General features: G+C 31.6%; 2 protein-coding genes across 2 annotated transcripts; one reads left to right on the forward strand and one right to left on the reverse strand.

Moving 5' to 3' along the window:
• Positions 1 to 5,041: 5,041 nt before the first annotated feature.
• LOC100786622 (DNA-directed RNA polymerases I and III subunit RPAC1-like) lies at positions 5,042 to 11,067 on the reverse strand. Its single transcript, NM_001255723.3, has 9 exons — positions 10,790 to 11,067; positions 10,358 to 10,543; positions 7,293 to 7,419; positions 7,035 to 7,121; positions 6,714 to 6,907; positions 6,158 to 6,253; positions 5,967 to 6,060; positions 5,622 to 5,741; positions 5,042 to 5,424 (listed from the first exon to the last, which is right to left on the reverse strand). Exons 1-9 carry the CDS (start codon positions 10,946 to 10,948, stop codon positions 5,321 to 5,323), a joined length of 1,167 nt encoding a protein of 388 aa, NP_001242652.2. The 5' UTR covers positions 10,949 to 11,067; the 3' UTR covers positions 5,042 to 5,320.
• A 2,834-nt stretch (positions 11,068 to 13,901) lies between these two features.
• Positions 13,902 to 17,226, forward strand: LOC100788772 (ER membrane protein complex subunit 3-like). The gene is made up of 9 exons (NM_001289217.2): positions 13,902 to 14,155; positions 14,271 to 14,441; positions 14,538 to 14,631; positions 14,905 to 15,024; positions 15,147 to 15,195; positions 15,450 to 15,549; positions 15,624 to 15,685; positions 15,836 to 15,894; positions 16,646 to 17,226. Exons 2-9 carry the CDS (start codon positions 14,290 to 14,292, stop codon positions 16,748 to 16,750), a joined length of 741 nt encoding a protein of 246 aa, NP_001276146.2. The 5' UTR covers positions 13,902 to 14,155; positions 14,271 to 14,289; the 3' UTR covers positions 16,751 to 17,226.
• The last annotated feature ends 1,619 nt before the right edge of the window (positions 17,227 to 18,845 follow it).

Below are 18,845 nucleotides of genomic sequence, written 5' to 3' on the forward strand. Positions count from 1 at the left end.
AAAACATTTTTATATTATGTATCATCTAACAAAAAAATTGTCACATACAATAAAAAAAATTACAGTAACTACTTTAAAGTTGTATCTAATATTATTTCTTATTTATTGATAATATAATTGTTTTACTAATAGTACGTAAAAATTAAATTTCTTAATAATTTTTAACTAATGATAAAAAAATGCATTAAAAAGAGTGTGGTGAAAAATAACACTATTTTTCAACATATAGGGATTGATACAGCAATAATTACCAAAAAAATCATTAATATAATAATTTTTTATCCGTACGAATAAGAACAAGTACATGAAGATTTACATGAACGTTGTTCAAATAATCGAACCAGACATCGTCCGTGTATATATATAGTAACTTAAAACTTGTTTTCTTAGGCTCGCCACTCTCCCATGTGTTTCATCTTTCTGACTTTTCCCATTCGCATTTGCTTCTGCTTGTTAGTTTTAACTCTTATGGCCATCGCATGCTTTGAAATGTGGTTTCACATGTTAGTCATTGGATAGCAATATTCGAGCATCTCCAAAGTTAAGAATTTTCTGCAATCTGTCGGCAAAAATACCAAATGGATTTTCTTTTACAAATTATTTACCTAAATGGATTAGTTTTGAAATTATTTATCCGGTCGATCTATTTTTTTACTACAATGCGTCTCCCCAAGAAATGTGTTCCCCATAAAGGTGACATGTGACATGACTTAGAATGTGTCATGTGTAGGCGCAATTGGTAGCGCTACTGCAGCAGGCGCGTTGGGTCGTGCTAGGGACCCAGGCGCGTTCAGCTGGCCTGTGGTTCCCCCCTCCAAGCCACTCCTTCCCCCAAAAAATATTTTTCACTATTTTTCATTTTATCGTCCGTGTAATTTGCATATATAATACAATTTGCATTTCTAATTAGGTAAAGTTTAGTAGTGATCATCAACAAATTGTTACATATATAATACAATTTTCTTATTAATTTAAATTAAACGTGTTAAATAGCTTATAAGACAATTAAGAGACATTGACTTGATTCAGGAGATAATGACTTGATTTAGATTTTAATTTTTTTTCTTCTAAATACAGATTGTTGAACTTGTCCAGTCTATGAAAGCTAATGAACTTCAAACAAAACAAAAAGCATTGGGTGTGGCTTGGGGGGAAGGAGTGGCTTGGAGGGGGGACCACGGGCCAGCTGGGCGTGCCTGGATCCCAGCGCGACCCAACGCGCCTGCTGCAGCAGCCTGACCAATCATGCCTGTATGGAGGCCGCGTCTTAAGTCATGCCACATGTCACCTTTACAGGAAATGCGTTTCTCGAAGAGGCGTATTGTAGTAAAAAAACAGACCCACATAATAAATAATTTTAAAACAAACTCATTTAGATAAATAATTTATAAAAGAAATCCCATTTGATATTTTTGTCACAATCTGTCCCCATTTTGAAATTATTGGCAAAAGGTATCAAAGCATCGATGGTAAGTTACTTACAAAATTTTTGAATCTTTTGCAAAACATAAAGGGCTAATTAATACAATGTCACACTGATTGCCAAATGTTTAGGAAAAGAGTATTTTTTTTTTTTGTTAGGAATATTAAAGCCGTGAACTTTTAATCAATGTGGTAGCTATTTAAGCTAGGCCAAATTTTAGGTCACATTTTTCTGATAAATATTGTACAAAAAGAAGAGCACGCGTTTGAAAGTTGATATCCATAAGCCACAAAGAAATCTTATCTCTTATATAATTTTATGTTCTTGGTTTCCTTTGTGTTTCTTTTGAGTACCTTTCTCTTTGCTAATTCTATAAAAACCAGAAGTTTGGGACTCGTTTTTAGAATCTTTGAAAATTATATAAGAAGAATTAGATAAACAAATTAAAGTTAAAGACACTATAATAGTAGTACCTTTTTTCCAATTGTCAGAAAACATAACATTCAATTTGCATAATCTTTGTCTTTTGCTTAAAGTTTCTCAATGGCCAATGGCATGGAGATGTTAATTATTAAAAAACAAGAAGAGGGAATTTGGAAACAAGAGAGAAAAATGGAAAAGGGAACGAAGGGGACAGATAATGCCAAAGTGACACACTACTAGTCACCATAATTGTAAGCTTTTCCACGTGTAAGATGCTCCAATAACGCAGAATTGCATAAGTTACTTATTTGTCAAAAGTGGTGAATCACCTCATTTAATATTGAAGGGGTGGCTCTGTGGTTTGGCTGGTTGGAAAATATAAGAAGCAATGGTGCTACATTATTTCATTGCATGTTTTTTCTGTCTGACATTTGTTCATGACACATTAGATTGAGATAAATATATGAAATTAATTTAGTCTTTAAAATTTTGAGAGCCACTTCAATTTAGTTTTTTTAAAGAATAATTAACATTATTTTCAATAATAAATATGACATTAATTATCTAATTATAGTAAAAAGTGAACATTAATTTAGTCTTTCAATAATACAAAATAGCATTGCTTTAGTAATTCAATCCTCTGGTTTGTGCGTTAAAAAAGATTATTTTTAATACTATTTTTTATGATTAAGGAGCTAAATTAATATATTTCATATTTATCAGGCTAAAATAATATTAACGTTTTTTTAAGAGAAAATAACATTAACTTAACCAATCGTGACAAAATAAACATTTATTCTATGATTATGAATGCATCCATATAAACGCAGTGCTTTATACTACTGTTAGTCTATTACAGTATCAATGCCTGCCTTAAAAAAAATATAGATTACAGTACTAATGTCCAATAACGACATTTTTTTATGGAACAAGGAGATATTTTAATTGATCATGGTTTGGACCATTTGTGGATGAGTATGTTTGGATTTGACTTTGTCAAAGGATTTATTTTAGTTGGTTGAGAATAGTGTATAAATTATCTAAATTTTTTCTTTAATTTTCATGGATAAAAAACTATATTTCAATTTGGCTTTACGTTAGGTATGTCGACTTATGGAATTCATAATAAATATTAGTTTTTTTTTATTCTGAGCAACTCAGAATAATAAATATTAGGTTGTTATATAATAATTTTCAGAAGTACAATTTATTTCATTATTTATCTAACAAAGTAATTAATATGTTAATACTGCATAAATCACACTAGATGTTACTATTATTTTGTTTAAATGATTAACAAAATTACATATCTTTTTGGTAAAGAAAATGTTAGATATCTAAAAATGAACATCTTAAGCTGCTAAGCTGCTCTTCATAACATCTCACTTAAGACTACCCTTTAAAGAAGAACATTCCACTCCCCTATATAACGATATAATAAAGGAAACTTTTTTGCATATTCAAAATTGTTAATTTACATATAAAAAATGTTTAAAATAATGTTTTTTTTTCTAATTTTTTACACAAGCATGAGATTTGAATAATTAGATAGATTTTTTTCTTATGTACGACAATAATATTTAATCTAAACCTATCACTTTGTATAAATTATCTAAATTTTCAATCACTAGATTGACTTTAGTGGATATTTAGATAAAGTTTGATACGTGGAGAAATAAAAATAAATAAATTCTCACAATGGGTTAGTTTATTTAAAAAATAATCACTACTTTTAAATTTTCACAAAATCAAAAATAATATTATTTCAAAATAAATTAATCCAAATACTTAAACCATTACTTAGGCAAGCCGCAAGCTGAACAACTACTCAACTTATGGGGAACTTTTCTTGAGCAAATCCAAAAGCTTATTGCTAATTTATGGAGTAAAAATCTATGTTGCACTGCACCTACATGAAAAGCACAAACCGACATAGATTTGACCAGGATTTCCTCTAGTCATAAAGCAACTATAGGGTCCTCCAGTCATCATCCTTAAAAATAAAAATAAAAATAAAAATTGAGTTACATTTTACTTAATTATTTAAATAATATGATTTATTTTGAAAGGCTAGGATTTTATGCTGTCACAAAAGTGACTGCAGAGAATCCACTCCCCATGGATTTGATAGTGATTAGTGAGTGATGAGTGTGGTCAATGTTCAGCCATATGTTCTGCACAAAAGCACATCTGTTTGAATCAATTGGATTGGCTACCATTCATTGAATGTCAGCTTCAAATGAATTAAAGGAGCCACAGACTTAATTGTAAAAATACTAAGTACTTGCATTTCCAATAAAGGGAAAGAGATTTTAATTATGCAACAATTTCTACAAATTATTTTATAACAAAAAAAAAGAGACTGAAAGAGGGGGGAAATGGGAATGTGAATTAATAAAAAAAACAAAAATAAAATAAAATAAGATGATTAAAATAATAGAAAATGCTGGAGAAAAATAATAATCATGAAAGCATTATAGGAAGAGAATTTCTACCGTGCTTCGTTAATTTAATTTGGGAGTATTGAGACGCTTGATTTTTCAACCAATATAAATCAGTTGTATTATTATATTATTATTATTTCAAAATTAATTATAATTTCAAAAAATGTTAATATTGCTTGTTATTATACTAATTGACATATCCTTGTTTTTTTTGCTATAAATTTATCTTTTGTTAACAGTTTTCTTAACAAAAATTAAAGTCTTTTTTTAAAATTATCATTAAATTTTAAAATAACAATATAATAATTCAGCTTATTCCTATTGGTTAAAAACACAACCCTATTAATACCCCAAATTAACGGGGCACGATAGAAATTCTAACTAGCATGTAGACAACACGTAGTGCTACAAGAGGATAAAATATATTCCTATAAATATTACTAAAAACTATTTTAATTTTCTAACAATCTTTTTCTTAATTTTAATCCTTATAAATTCTTTTTTTATAAAAATAATCATCATTATCTCCACTAACTAATGACGGGACAAAACTATCACTAACACATGACCAGATTTATATATTCATATCGCATTGCTATCAAACAATATCATAAAGAACTTTAAAAAAATTAAAATGAGAATTAAAAATAACTGGATGACTAAAACTAAATTTAACTTTTTTTTGCAAGAACTAAACATATTTAAGTCTAAGAGTAATAGTATTAAAGTGCTTTTAAGAGAAACGTGTTTACTCTACAAAGTCAAATCGCATTGTGATCAGCAAAGCATCCTCTTATGATAAAATCAATTATATTAAGCTACTGGATTTGGATAATACAGACCATGTATATGCAAACATGCACCGCTTTTTTTTGGGGTAAATACATTAGACATGCACCGCTTAACTATGAGTAAGGAAAGAACTTTCATATTATAAAAAAAGGGTCCTAAAAAATGGAATCATAACAGAACTGATCATGGATCACATTTATCCATTTCATTGATTTTAAGACATGGCAAAAAATAAGAATCAAGAAAGCTCAGTAATCACACGTTCACATTTATCTTCCAAAATCTTCACAGCTTCAGTAAATAGCACTTCAGGAGGTAATGCTCCAGTTGATTCAATAGTAACTACACAAACAAGCAAAAAGAAACAATAGCCCTTGTAAGAACTCTTGTCAATCCAACATTTGCACAAAATTTAGTTGTATACTTGTATCATAATCAGGGAATTTTCCAGATAGAAATTTAAAATTATGTAGGAACTCTTTGCATGCATCACTCATCTTACACCTGCCAAAGTATATCAGAGTTTACATAAAACTTACAAATGAAATGATTTTTAACACGGCGTAATGATACACGATCTTCCCATTCTTTGCCCCCTCTGATGCATTCCCTACACAAAGTGCAATCCCGTGGTCTGGCTACTTTTGCCCTTCTTTTACCTACTCTCAACAACCAAATCAGCAAATTAAGAAAGTACCAAAAAAAGAGGAACTTGAGATCATATGTTATCAATAACAATAGCATGTTATGTGCAACACAAGACAGGCAGGCATTGATGCAAAACCAATGGCACTGACACAAACATCCTTCATCATCATGGTCCACAACATTAAGATATAAACATAAAATTGATGTGCCAAGCACTGACACAAAAACTGAATTACCTTTTCCAATGTCTTCAATATCAAACACATTAACTGGACACTTATTTTTTAATTCTTCAGCCAGCTCATCCTCAACAGCTTCCAAGAGTACAACCTAGAGAAGAAAAACCAAGCTTACAGATGCCAGGATTTGCAAATTTTTGGCAGTGTGTGGATGTAACTAGCAGATGAGATATTTGATATTCCCTTACCTCCGGAAGCATCCGATACCAAGCAGTGGCAACTGGGGACCATTTTGCATGTGTCTTACCAATGCCTTTAACCGCATGTGCTTCAAGTTCAATTTCCTACAGTAGTATGTGTTTACAATATTCAGTAAGTATGACTTCCAGTATTCTATATGAAGACATGCAAACAGTAACAAGTTAGCAAAATCAGATAACTCAAAGAGCCTTGCATGATAAAAGAAAAGGACAGATAGAAACAGAGGTAAATGAATCTTATGTGAGAACAATTATGCCATTAATGACCAACAATGTAGCAGAGGGAAAAAAGGAGGTTTGCAGAAACTATAAGCATTGAAAATAAATGTTAAAGTAGATTCAGGGTGGAAAGAGAACATTACAAGGACACTAATAAAAATGCCAAAAAGTGCTCCAATTTATAAATTTACAGTAAATCATTCATCTGGCGTGAAATAGGTTAACTACGAAAGGTACCCACGATGAAAAAATTAACTGATCTCTCTCTAAACCTTAAACCATAAAATCTAAGAGTAATTACACTCCTTTTAGAGAAGAAGGTTACCTGACCAGGTCCAAGTTTAGCCAATATAATATCCGAATATGTAAGACCAATTGAATTGTTGGAAAATTCAGGAAGTGAATCTTGGCTGCAAGTGAAAGATGTAAATGTTTTTGGTTTTGAACCTGCATTTGGTTTGACATCTTCACAGGGAAGCTCACTCCCATTAGGTAACCACTTCAGTTTATCTGATTTTACTGCACTAGTATCATAATATCATCAGACAAAAAAGATTGCGGAAAGGGTAGAGGACGAAGTTAAATAGTTAAATAAGAAATTAAAAGCATCACAAATATTTTCAAGCAAAAGCTTCAAGTCATTTACCAGTAATACGAGGTTGACCCACTTGACAACGAACATGTAGCTTGAAGACAATGGTGTTCTTTTCATTCTTGTCATCTCCTGCATTTTCTATTCAAAAGAAAGACAAAATAACAAACATTTAACCTGTGAGGCTGTGCCCATGCCAGATAAGGGGTTTAAACTGAAAAATGTGCATAGCATTTCTAATATTCAAGTTATCCCATGAGAAAGTCATAAACGTAATGAGAAATAGATGTATGGGTTAGTGTAGATATAGACCTGGATATTCAAATAGCCTGGGATCAGCACGAATTGGAATGAGACCCAATCTATGGGAAAGAACTTCATCTTGTACAACTGATGTATTGTTTGCGATATATACTCTTTCAATAGCCATTGTTGGAACCTAAATTATAACAAAAACATAAAAATTTGATAATCTCCACCAGTACTACACAACTACACCATTACTAATACCTACTTAAAGTTATCATACAAAGGGCAATACATAAAAACTGAAAAATAAAGCTAACGTACGATGTTATACATAACTGGAGTACTCTTAGGTGGCAGGCTTGCTGAAACAGCTAATAAAAGAAATTTCCATTCAGCAAAAACATCAAAGCAAGTGAATTATTCCCCCTCTTTCATTCATTGTCTCCTCTGCCCTTTTACAAATTTAAAAGAAAACTGTCTTCTTGTAAAGGGTGTCACATTTTTCTAGAGAGTTATGCCATATATAATTTATCATTTTATATTAAGTATTTCCATAACAATCTTGATGTAAGCTGCCTGAATTTATTAATATGAAACAAGCATTTTTGTGCAGATAATCAAATTTACAAGTATCTAACGGACAAAGACAATATAGAAATTTCAAAAAATACATCATATAATTTTACCAATTGAACAGCAAAGTTCATGATAAGATAAGGAATAGAGATTTGAGGAAAATGCTAAAACGGATTGTCAGATTGCATTTTTATCCGGGGTGGAAGAGAAGATGGAAAAAATATTATATGACATTATTAAAACTAGATGTGGTACAGATTTGTTGATTGCCAGATCTCTCTCACTATTTCTCCAGACAACAGATTTTGGATTAGCAAAACTTGTAAGTAAAACAAACGAGGGAGAAACCACAGCAACCAAAGTTGTAAGTGCATATGGATATCTTGCTCCAGAGTACGTCTACTTGTACAAAATTTTGCTAGTTTTTTTTTAAGTTGTTTGACTCTGATTAACATTTTAAGCCATTGGTTGCAAAACTTATTCTGAGTAGTGTGAGTACCTGACTTAAGGAAAAAAGACAAGACTTGCAACATTGAGAAATTTTATCTTTCACTGCATATGACAATTGTCTAGTGATTCTTGGTCTGTATGGTAATTGTCATAAGACAATTTCATAAGGGACTGGGTTCAAATGTTGGTAACATACAACTGTCTAGTGAATGGCACACAAGTGCAGTTGAGCTCTTTAGAAGCTAGGTTGGAATTTTATTTAATGGTGTAATTTTTTTGTCATATAAGATTTTTGTGGTCATAGCCTATATTAAATGTGATTTTGGATTGATAAAGCATTGCTATGAAATGATTCTGTCTCAGTTAATGCTCATAGGATTATAACTTTTAAGTCCAGTGTTGCTTAGCAATTAGCATTGATTAGCTGTTTGTAAAGTTTCAGGTTGCCAGAGGGTTAAGATCCTCAGAGACCAGAACCAAAAAGTTGCCATTTCAATATTAAGATCCTCAAAGAGTTTAGGGGAAAAAAAACCCAGCATAAAGTTTCCTTTTCAATGTTATGATCCTCAGAGCACAGAACCAAAAAGACTGGCCAAAATGTGACTCTTGCTTGTTGAATATATAATGAACTCTTGGAGCAAGTTCAAGCTATACAGATTCTGATGGGAGATGTGATTTTGAATTTGTACAGGGAATGGTTTTTAATTGCAGCTTGCTTTCTGCAGATTTAAGTCCTCATGTTTCAGATTTTGGTTCTGCATTTGTACGGGGAATGGCTTGTATCATTGTTTTCTTGTATCTCAGGAGGTGATTTTGCATGTACGGATTCCTTTTGGAATGGTTTAAGCTTATCAAGGGTGGTGGGTAGCATGTTAGCATACATGTAGTCTTCTGGATATTTCCTTTTTTACCACTTGCTTTGTAATTCTGTTATAGGGTATTTCTTATATCCGCTCATTAATATATAATATACTTGATTTTGCTGAAATAGGTTCAAAACTGGTTTGGTTCTTAAAACAGTTCAATTCAGAACTGGTTCATTGAAACCAGTAAACCAGATTCTCTAAAGCAGTTCACATATTTGGTTTAAAACAGTTCGGTTCGGTTCGGGTTGGTTCAGTTTTTTTTAAGAAAAAAAAATTGTACACCCCTAAATTGATTCAATTCTCACGTCTGGAACTATTTTTAAGTTAAAAGAATAAGATTCCCTTCCAGACTGTTCCTTTATTGCTACTGCATTAGTATTCTGTTGAGGGATTAAAATTATACTAGAATGTTAGATATAAAACCAATTTTTCTAATAGCTTAAAAGTTAACAGATTTGGAAGGGAAAGTGTCAAGCCATTTGGACCACCTTTCCTCAAGCACATCAGTTAAGGGAAATATTAGAATTTTGAAAGAAGCCTCTTTCCTCTAGCACATCATTAAGCACATCTGTGATCCCTGCTCATGACTGTTTAATATTTATTATTATAGACAACTCCTTATAACTTTTTCTGATCAGATGTACAATTGAGATCAAGAAAAGAACTCTAAATAAAAAAAATTAGCAATAGACAAGGAGATGAGAGAAGAGTGATAATTAGAGAGGAAGATACATGAACAAGAGGGAGATGCCTGAATGAGCTTTGGGGAGAAGAATTTCCAAATTCTCTTTTTAGGAGGAATTTAAAATTCTGTTTATATTAAATTGAAATTTCTCATTAAAATCCTCTAAATTTTAAATTCTTTTTAATAAAATGCACAAACTATAAAGTTTAAATCCCCTATAAAGTTACTTTCCCCTCTTAAAATGCCTTATCCAAACACATCCTAAATGTCAAACCACTTCCTCCACCAAAAATGGCAAAATTCATAGGTCATCATAATGCTAGCACACCAAATAATCAGTTGAAGGCATCATTTTCTATTATCACGTACTTACTATTTCATTACAAAACGAAAACTTACAAAATCAAATAAATGTTGAAGATTATGGCAAGGCACTTAGTTAACCTAGAGAAAATGCACTAACAAGTAACAAATGCATCAAAATATAAAAAAAACCAAACAGTATGACATCACTACTATATTTACAGTGAGGGGAAGCAAAGATACATCACCTCTGCTATAAGGATTCTTCGAAATGCATTGGCAATTGCCGGATCGATTCCAATCATATCAAATTCTATATCGCTATCCGTAAGTCGCTTCACTTCAACCTTGAAGTTTTCACAGAAGCTATCCAAACGCACACTATTATCAACTCCTAAAATAGCATAAGCACCAGAATATTGTACAGTATCCGTCTAAAAACACCAACACAGGAGACTGTTAATAACAAAACAATCATCATCCAAGACATGTACAAACAAGTGCAATACTTGGAATCCTAACTTCTATAATTCCAGCACCCAATTGAAAAGCTAGAAACCTTATGAAACAGGGTACTAGCAAAATAGAAAGAGGTAAAAAAATAATAATAACGTAGCATAAAAGGGGTAAAAGTAAAATGATGAAAATAGAAGAGAAGGTTAATGGGTAAGAGGGTTTACATGCACAGGAGCATCATTGTTGCAAAGAACGCGTGTTTTGAAGAGTTCGAGGTGTGGAGGGAGCTTTGATGGAACATTGTCCAAGCTCAAGATGAAATCAAGTCCTAATTCATTGCTCTGTTCCGACATAGATTCATCTTCCGACGAAGACGACGACATCCTTGGTCTCTGTCGTAGCTTCTCTGTGGTCTGTGTGTCGTTAGCAATTCGTTGCAATGAGCACAGAAAGCAACATGGAGGGGTTTAGCCGTTTAGGGTTTATGGTGAATGGTTTCATGAAGAAGAGCAAAACGATGTCGTAAAGCTACACATAGGGCAAATTTATTTTTTTTCTCATTTTGTTGTTGTTGTTGGGTTCGTAACACTGGGCTCCAAATGCTAAAATCACCTCCTTTCCTTCTAAATGTACCTGCTCACTGTATTTTCTCTCCAAAAATACTCCTTTCCTGAAATTATCCAGAATTGTTCAGAGAAGCGATTGGCGAGTCATACTCGGTGCGCAACATAAATTGGATGTGAGAAGATGAGTGAGAGGAACCTTAGAATAGAACAGGGAGCGTAAGAGTAAAATATGTGTTTCAGAAAAGGGGTAAATTTTGGGGAAGAGCACTAAAATGCCAAAGGGGTTAAGCTTATCAATTAAGGGAGTGTGTCTAGGTATATCCGTCTCAAGATCCTCTTGGTCTGCAAGGACTCCTCCTAAATGCTCCTAACTCTAAGATTGTCAGTTTATTTAAACTTCCTTATTTTAAAATAGTGTTTTTTTAAAAGCACTTATTAAATAAGTAGATAAGATTTGTTTCTCAAAATAAATAAGAAATTATTTTTTAAGCATAAATAATTTAAACAAATACACTAAAAAAACATAAAGTTGTTTATTTTATTAAAAAAACATAACATTATAATATGAATATGAATATTATAATATTAAAATGAATTGTGTAAATTAGTGATGTAGTAAACAAATGAAAAAAAAAACATGAAAGTGAAAATTGATTGTATGAAAAATATAATAAACAATAAATAATAAAAAAATTATTATTATTATTATTATTATTTTCATAGAGAAATTTAATGTTTATAAACTAGGCTTATCTTAAAAGAACTTGATTTAACACTTAAATAAATATTTTAAAAAGAAAGTAACACATATGGTAATGTATATACTATATAATGTTTACAAGTAAGCAAAATATTTAGTGTTTTAGGTGATGAACTAAAAGTAAAGGAACTTGGATTATTTATTATTATTCTGTTTGTGTTCCCTCTAATGTGTGATTCTATTATCAATCGCCTTTTCCTAAAATATATCTCATGCCTCGAATTTTTTTGTCACAAGTTTATATTTGGAACTTTAATTTAAACTTCTTGTGCATGTAGTTTATGCTTCACACTAAACTAGGATTAGTTTTCATTTTAATGCACGGGTTTGGAGGTATCTAAATGCATTGGTATTTCATTTCATGGATGCGTGAATAGAATGATCTCCTGCTCTTTTCTTTCTTTTTACTGTGATGTAAGTTCTAGCTTTGTTTTGTGGACAATAGTTCTGTCATATTGGCCTATTTCCATGATTTTGGCAAAGCATTGCAACATATAGTTGCTTCTGGCAACAATCGCCAAGAACTTCGATGTTCTTGCTCTGTGTTGTTGGGGTCATGTATATAGTCCTTCTAATGTTCTACAGTGGCATGAATTTAACTCTTATTTAGAAATAAAATTCATTGTATTCCACCTTCCCGCCTCTTTTTTAATGAATTTTTCTTTTTCTTTAAAAAAATATTTTTTCTATGACTATTTTGCTTGTATTGTCAAAATGTGACAAATATTTGAATAAATGAGTAAAATTAATCTATATTATATATATATATATATATATATATATATATATATATATATATATATATATATATCTTTAATTCAATTATTAACTAGCTAGGAATTAACTAAGATTATTTTTCCTAGTTAATTAGCCACTTATTTCATGCCTGATCAATATTGTAGTAATTTTGTTACTAATTTGTTGTTAATTCTTTTTATTAGAGATTAGATACATAATAGCTACTTATTTCATTGCAGCTAATTTAAAAAATTCTTGTGGCGAAGGTTAAAGTTTCTTCAACTAGCGAATCAGTCAGACAGTGACCGCATGATCAAGTATCATATTGGAAATCAAATTGTTCATATTAATAGCTTTGTATATCTATTTTAGATGTAAAAAGTTACAATATAGAGAAAGAAGAAGACAATGCTACTAAGGTTTTTCTTATTGTAAAAAGCAGAACAATGTTATCATGTACTGGAAAATTCATAGTTAATGGATCTCTTTGGTTCTCTTCTAATTTTCCCCATGGTATGATCAAGAGTTCTTCTTGCAAGTGATATCCAGGTAAGTTTTTCTCATAGAATAAAAAAAATTCAGGATATTAGATTCAAATCTACTCATGAACAAATAAAAAAAATCATAGACGACTAAGGTTCTCAATAAATTGATTCTGAATAATCCTAAATCTACTCATGAACTAAAAATAAAGGGACTTGGATTCCAGACTCATATCTACCTATCTACCTTTATGATTGTTTATTATTATTCCCTCTTATGTGTGATTCCATTATCAATGGTCTTTTCCTAAAATATATCTCATGAGTCATGTCTTCTTTAACAAACGACTCTCCTTAAAAAAAAAAAAAGAGCTATCGCAAGTGCAATAAGCGATAATAAAACCCTCTTATTATTATTTTAATTTTATAAGAGTAATTTATTTTATTAAGAGATAAATTATTGATATAAATATTATTAATACAAAATTATAGAGCAAAACTGTATCAGGTTTAATCATGTGTATATTAATTCCTAAAATAAACTTCGGAACAAGGGCTGTTTTTATTTAAATTTTAAAAAAATTAAAAAAATGTGTTTTTTTAATTATATAGAAATTACTTCTTAAAAAAAAGAGAAAACTATTTTTTTTTACAAAATAAAAATTAATTTAGAGAAACACAAATAAAAAAATATTTATTTAATTGAAAAAAGTGTTTTAAAAAAAAACTTAAAACAAACAGCCCCGAATCTCAGTTAAGTAAAACACCTTTTCGATCTATATTTTTTTTCAAAGAAACACAACATGCGACTTTGTTTTTTTAACGATGAAAACGAAGTGTATTGAGTAATACTCCGTTCCCTGGTTCCTCCATCGCGAAATTAGGGTTCGCTCACTTGTCTTCAATTTCCCAGATTCACCTAGCACCATCCATAAGTCCCCCTATTAACGTGTCTTTCGGACCGATTTTTCTACGTGACGCATCGCAATTCTTCAGCGGTTTCGTTTAGGGAACCCGCGAAACCGAATCAGATAGTGCGGCACGGTAAGTTCTTCAATTTCAATTGGCAAAGCCAAATAGTACAAGTATTTTTACCTTGAAAGCAAAAAAAAAAAAAATTTGAAGTCATAAGCAGCTTTTGTTTCATACGGGGTTGTAGGAAACTAGGAATTAAAGCAATGGCAGAAGATCTTGTGCTGGATACTGCAATCAGAGACTGGGTGTTGATCCCTCTCTCTGTGGTTATGGTTCTCATTGGTGTGCTCCGTTACTTTGTTTCTAAGCTTATGCACTCTTCACAAACCCCTGATGCCAAAATTGTTAAAGAAGGGTATGCTTACCCTTTGTTCCTTAGTTGATTATGTGGCTATTTTTTTTTTTTTAATTTGATATCTAAGTGATGTAATGGTGATGTTAATCGATTCAGGCAAGTGATTGTTAGAGCTCGGAATTTACGTGCTGGGGCGAATTTCATTCCATCCAAGGCATTTCGCGCTCGCAAAATTTATTTCTGTAACGAGGTTTGTTTTCTTATTAGTGTATATTCTTGTTTTCCAGAAGGTTTTATGGTTTAAGTGGGTGGTTCTTGATTTGGAGAACGGAGAATATTGAAGTTTCATTGGCTAATTTACAAGATAGTTGCTTACCGGATTTCAATTTTGATGTTTTTCAATCAGCTCTAGAACTCATTAGTTAGAAGTTAGTAACTTTGTCATGAGCTTTGTGCAGTACTTTAAATGATCATGCGCCTGACCAATTCAACATTGAACTGATTGTTTGTCTTTCGGTCGAAGGAAAATGGTCTGTTGTTTGTTCCAAAGGGCCAGGGCCAGAATCCGCAAGCACAGATGTTCTCTGATCCGAACATGGCCATGGATATGATGAAGAAAAACCTTTCAATGATCATTCCTCAGGTATTAAAATTGGAGTTTGACAGTCCTCTGGCTTTAGAAACTGGATCACGCTCCTTGTACTTGTTTCCAATTATCAGATGTCTCACTAGCATCTACTTACGTTGTTTCGTATTTTTTGACAGACTCTTACTTTTGCTTGGGTGAACTTTTTCTTTTCTGGATTTGTAGCAGGTAATTTTTTATAACTACTTCCCCTATTTGTTTCTTACTGGTTGATTGGAATATTTGTGTGAATTCACATTCTTCAAAACTTCTCTGTTTATATATCATTTTAAAGTTTAAAGTTTCTTTGAATAATGACACAACTTGTATTTTGTATTAGTACATACATGTGTTGACTTATGATAGTCATCTGCTTGGCACAACCTTGGATTCATTACTTTTACTATTTACCTCTTGAAAATGTTTAAAACTTTCATGCACAGCCAAGATACCCTTTCCATTGACACAGAGGTTTAGGTCAATGCTACAGAATGGAATAGACCTTAGCACCGTAGATGTTAGCTATGTCAGCAGTCGCTCTTGGTAATCTTCATTTTTATGGATATTTACCTGCTTCACTCTTTCTCTGGTTTAATTGTTGAAAGATTGTATTACAGGTACTTCCTCAATCTGTTTGGATTAAGAGGATTGTTTAGTCTCATATTGGGTGAAGAAAATGGTTAGTTATAACATGAAAGCTGATTTCTTTTATATGTATATTTGAATTAATTCATCAATTTCATGAATATGATTTTTACTACTTTTCATTATGTTGTCATTTTTCCATGTAAGCTGGAATTTGTTGTGATGTGTGCTGTTTTTTATGCAGCTGTAGATGATACACAACGTATGATGCAAATGGGTGGATTTGGATTTGATCCTTCAAAGGTACAATTACAAATATGAGTGGTTTACTCTAGATTTTTCATAATTTTGAATATCAATCATTGAAAATTATTGTATGATTCACTTGTTGACTCCCCTCCCCCCAACCCCCGGGCAATACCAGAAGGAGGTACAAATGATCTTTTATTTCAATGAGGTGCTATGATGTAAATGATCTTTCACCAAGGATGACAGTCAGGTGAAATTGGACACTTCTAGTAGAAATAAACAAAATGTAGAGGCATTCTATCCAGTGTACAAGAAAAGGAAAAAAAAAAAAAAGAGTAGTCTTTGCTGAGAATTTAGGTGGCATTTGAAAAAACTTATATGAGCATATATAACCTTCTTTTAAGGTTCTTTTAGCTTATTTTAGTTAGTTTCTCAGTCTAGCTTATGAATAAACTCTCATTTGATAAGAACATATCGAATAAGTGCTTAATTTACTTCGAAGACACCCATAGCTAATTTTCTTGAGATTATTAGATATACAAAGAGAGGGTTGGATACACTTTTTACTGGCTTTGCATTGCCATTAATATATTTTTTTTGGGAGAGTATTGTCATTAATGTTGAACCATAAAAATGGGAAAATACAGTAAATGAGAGATACCAAATATTTTCAGACATTTTTTTTTAATTGGCAGATAATATTTCCAGAAATTGAGTAGGTAAAGGTGTAACTGACTCAAATGAATCATAGTCGGGTCTTGAACAAAGTAAATCCTGATCTTACTTTCTGTCGTCTTCTTTTCAGGGTCTGAGTGCTGAGAAAGACAATCTTGACATAACCCAGCATGACTGGGCCTTACCAAATTTTGAGCAGCGTGCTGAAGCTGTGTTGAGGAAAGTTGCCAGTTAACCATGTTATGGAGTAGGAAGCTTCATTGCTAGCATTAGCAGGATACACTTACTTTCTATTGTTGCGGTAGGAGGTGTACCTTTTTGCAGAAAAGATATCAAAGATCTTGTAGAGACTGTAGTCTTGAGACTGAACATTTTGCAACTATCAGAAAACATTGTTCGGTTTTGTTGAAGCTAGAACTGAAACTATTCATTCTTGCTTATTTTTCTGAATGACCATTGCCATAAAAAGCATGAAGGCTTCCCAGGAAACGTTGAGTCCTGTAATGTGTTTCAAGGCCTATTCAACTATTCTATCTGTATCCCACATCCCACTCCTAGAATTGCCCCCTAATATGTTAAATTAAGAAATATTACATTCGCATCTCTTATTCTGCTTTTGTTGCAGAATTAGAATGCAGGTGAGGTGCACTTGATTATAATCAGATGCTAAAAAATTGTGATGTGATGTAATGCATGCTCAAATTACCAAAAGCCGAAAGAATGTTTTAAAATTTGAATTGAGTGATTAAAATGGTAAGATTTTTGGTTTGTGATTTGTTTAGTTTATTAGTTTAATTTGTTTCGAGTGAATTATAGTTGAGCCATATATTTGTATTGGAATCGGCTTAACCAGACGGTTTAATGTAAGATGATGTTTGGTGCAAGCAATCTTTCATTCGAATGAGATTTTCAAAAGTAAGATTTTTGAAAAACATAATTAAAAAAGTACTATATTTGATTATTCAATATTTTTATGAATATATTATATGTTAACTATTATTTTTTCTGGAGAAGTTTAATAACTTTGCAATGGGAAATTAAAAAAAATGCCACTTGGCAAATTATGGTTAAGAATTGTTTATATATGAAAGATGTTTTTATTTTCTTTTCCTAAGCATAAATTTTTTCTTCTCTCGTACCACTTTTTTGTCTTTGAAAGAATGTTGAAACATTATTTTTATTAATCATGGTATTCGTATGAAGTATTTATCATCATAAACAATAATTAATTCTTGTCAGGAATCATTAGGCACCTCACTTGTATTAATCAATTATGGTTTGTTGAAACATTTTATTACCATGGAAAAGAGAAAACTCTTAACAAACCATACATTTAAATTCAATCATCCGAAGAGAATATTAATTTGCAAAATCAGTAGCAAGGATTTACATTTGTATGGTAACAATAGCTCAGATTCGGATTGCATGCAGTTGAGGAATCACATAGTCACACACAGTCAAACAATTTTTTACCTTTAAATTCATCCAACGTTCCTCATTGATTCTTCCAGTCTATATATCTTGAACACTCGGCAATATGGAGCTGTGAAACTCTTGTTGAAGATCCTCTGCAATGATCTCATCATTCTCTAATTGGTTGTTAGTACTTAGTAGTATCATAATGGCTATGAAAGTAGTGTCCGTTATCCATTATAGACATCATCGATATTATGTTGAACTATGTCACCTTAGTATATTAAAAAAAAATGTCACCCTAGTATCTAGCATGGTTTTAGCAATTGTGATTATGTTTGCGTTGCGATGAACCAAAAAACTTTTATATTACAGATAAATGTGAGAAAATGTGATTTATGCAGCCACAATTACGGTTGCAGAAAGTCAAAATACCTTGACATTACGGTCACAATTACAATTGCGGACGACTATTTAAAACCATGGTATCTAACATTACCTTCAGGTTTTTATTTCAGTATTTAACTAGAGATATATGAAGAACTTGTGATTGGTGTCACTCCATAGTTTTCAAATGACAACTATTAACATTTCAAGCACAAACAACTGCAAGTGTTACCTAGGACGTGCATTTGTAGAATGATGGATGGAGTTCCAAAGAGGCAAAGCACATCACCAAAGCAACAAATTGTTGTTTTTACGTATGTTTTAACATGTTTATTCCTTTTTGTAGATCCAGAAGGTTCAATCAAATACACACTATATAACTCATTTGTCTAATATAATGCACTACCTCTTTTTTGCAGCTTGTATAGGAACAATAAAACAACAATAACAACAACAAAACTTTATTCCATTAAATAAAATTGGCTACATGAATCAAAAGACGTTATCACGTAAAGGTATAACAAAAGATG

Source organism: Glycine max, chromosome 18 (assembly GCF_000004515.6).
Source record: "Glycine max cultivar Williams 82 chromosome 18, Glycine_max_v4.0, whole genome shotgun sequence".
Taxonomy (NCBI): Eukaryota; Viridiplantae; Streptophyta; class Magnoliopsida; order Fabales; family Fabaceae; genus Glycine; species Glycine max.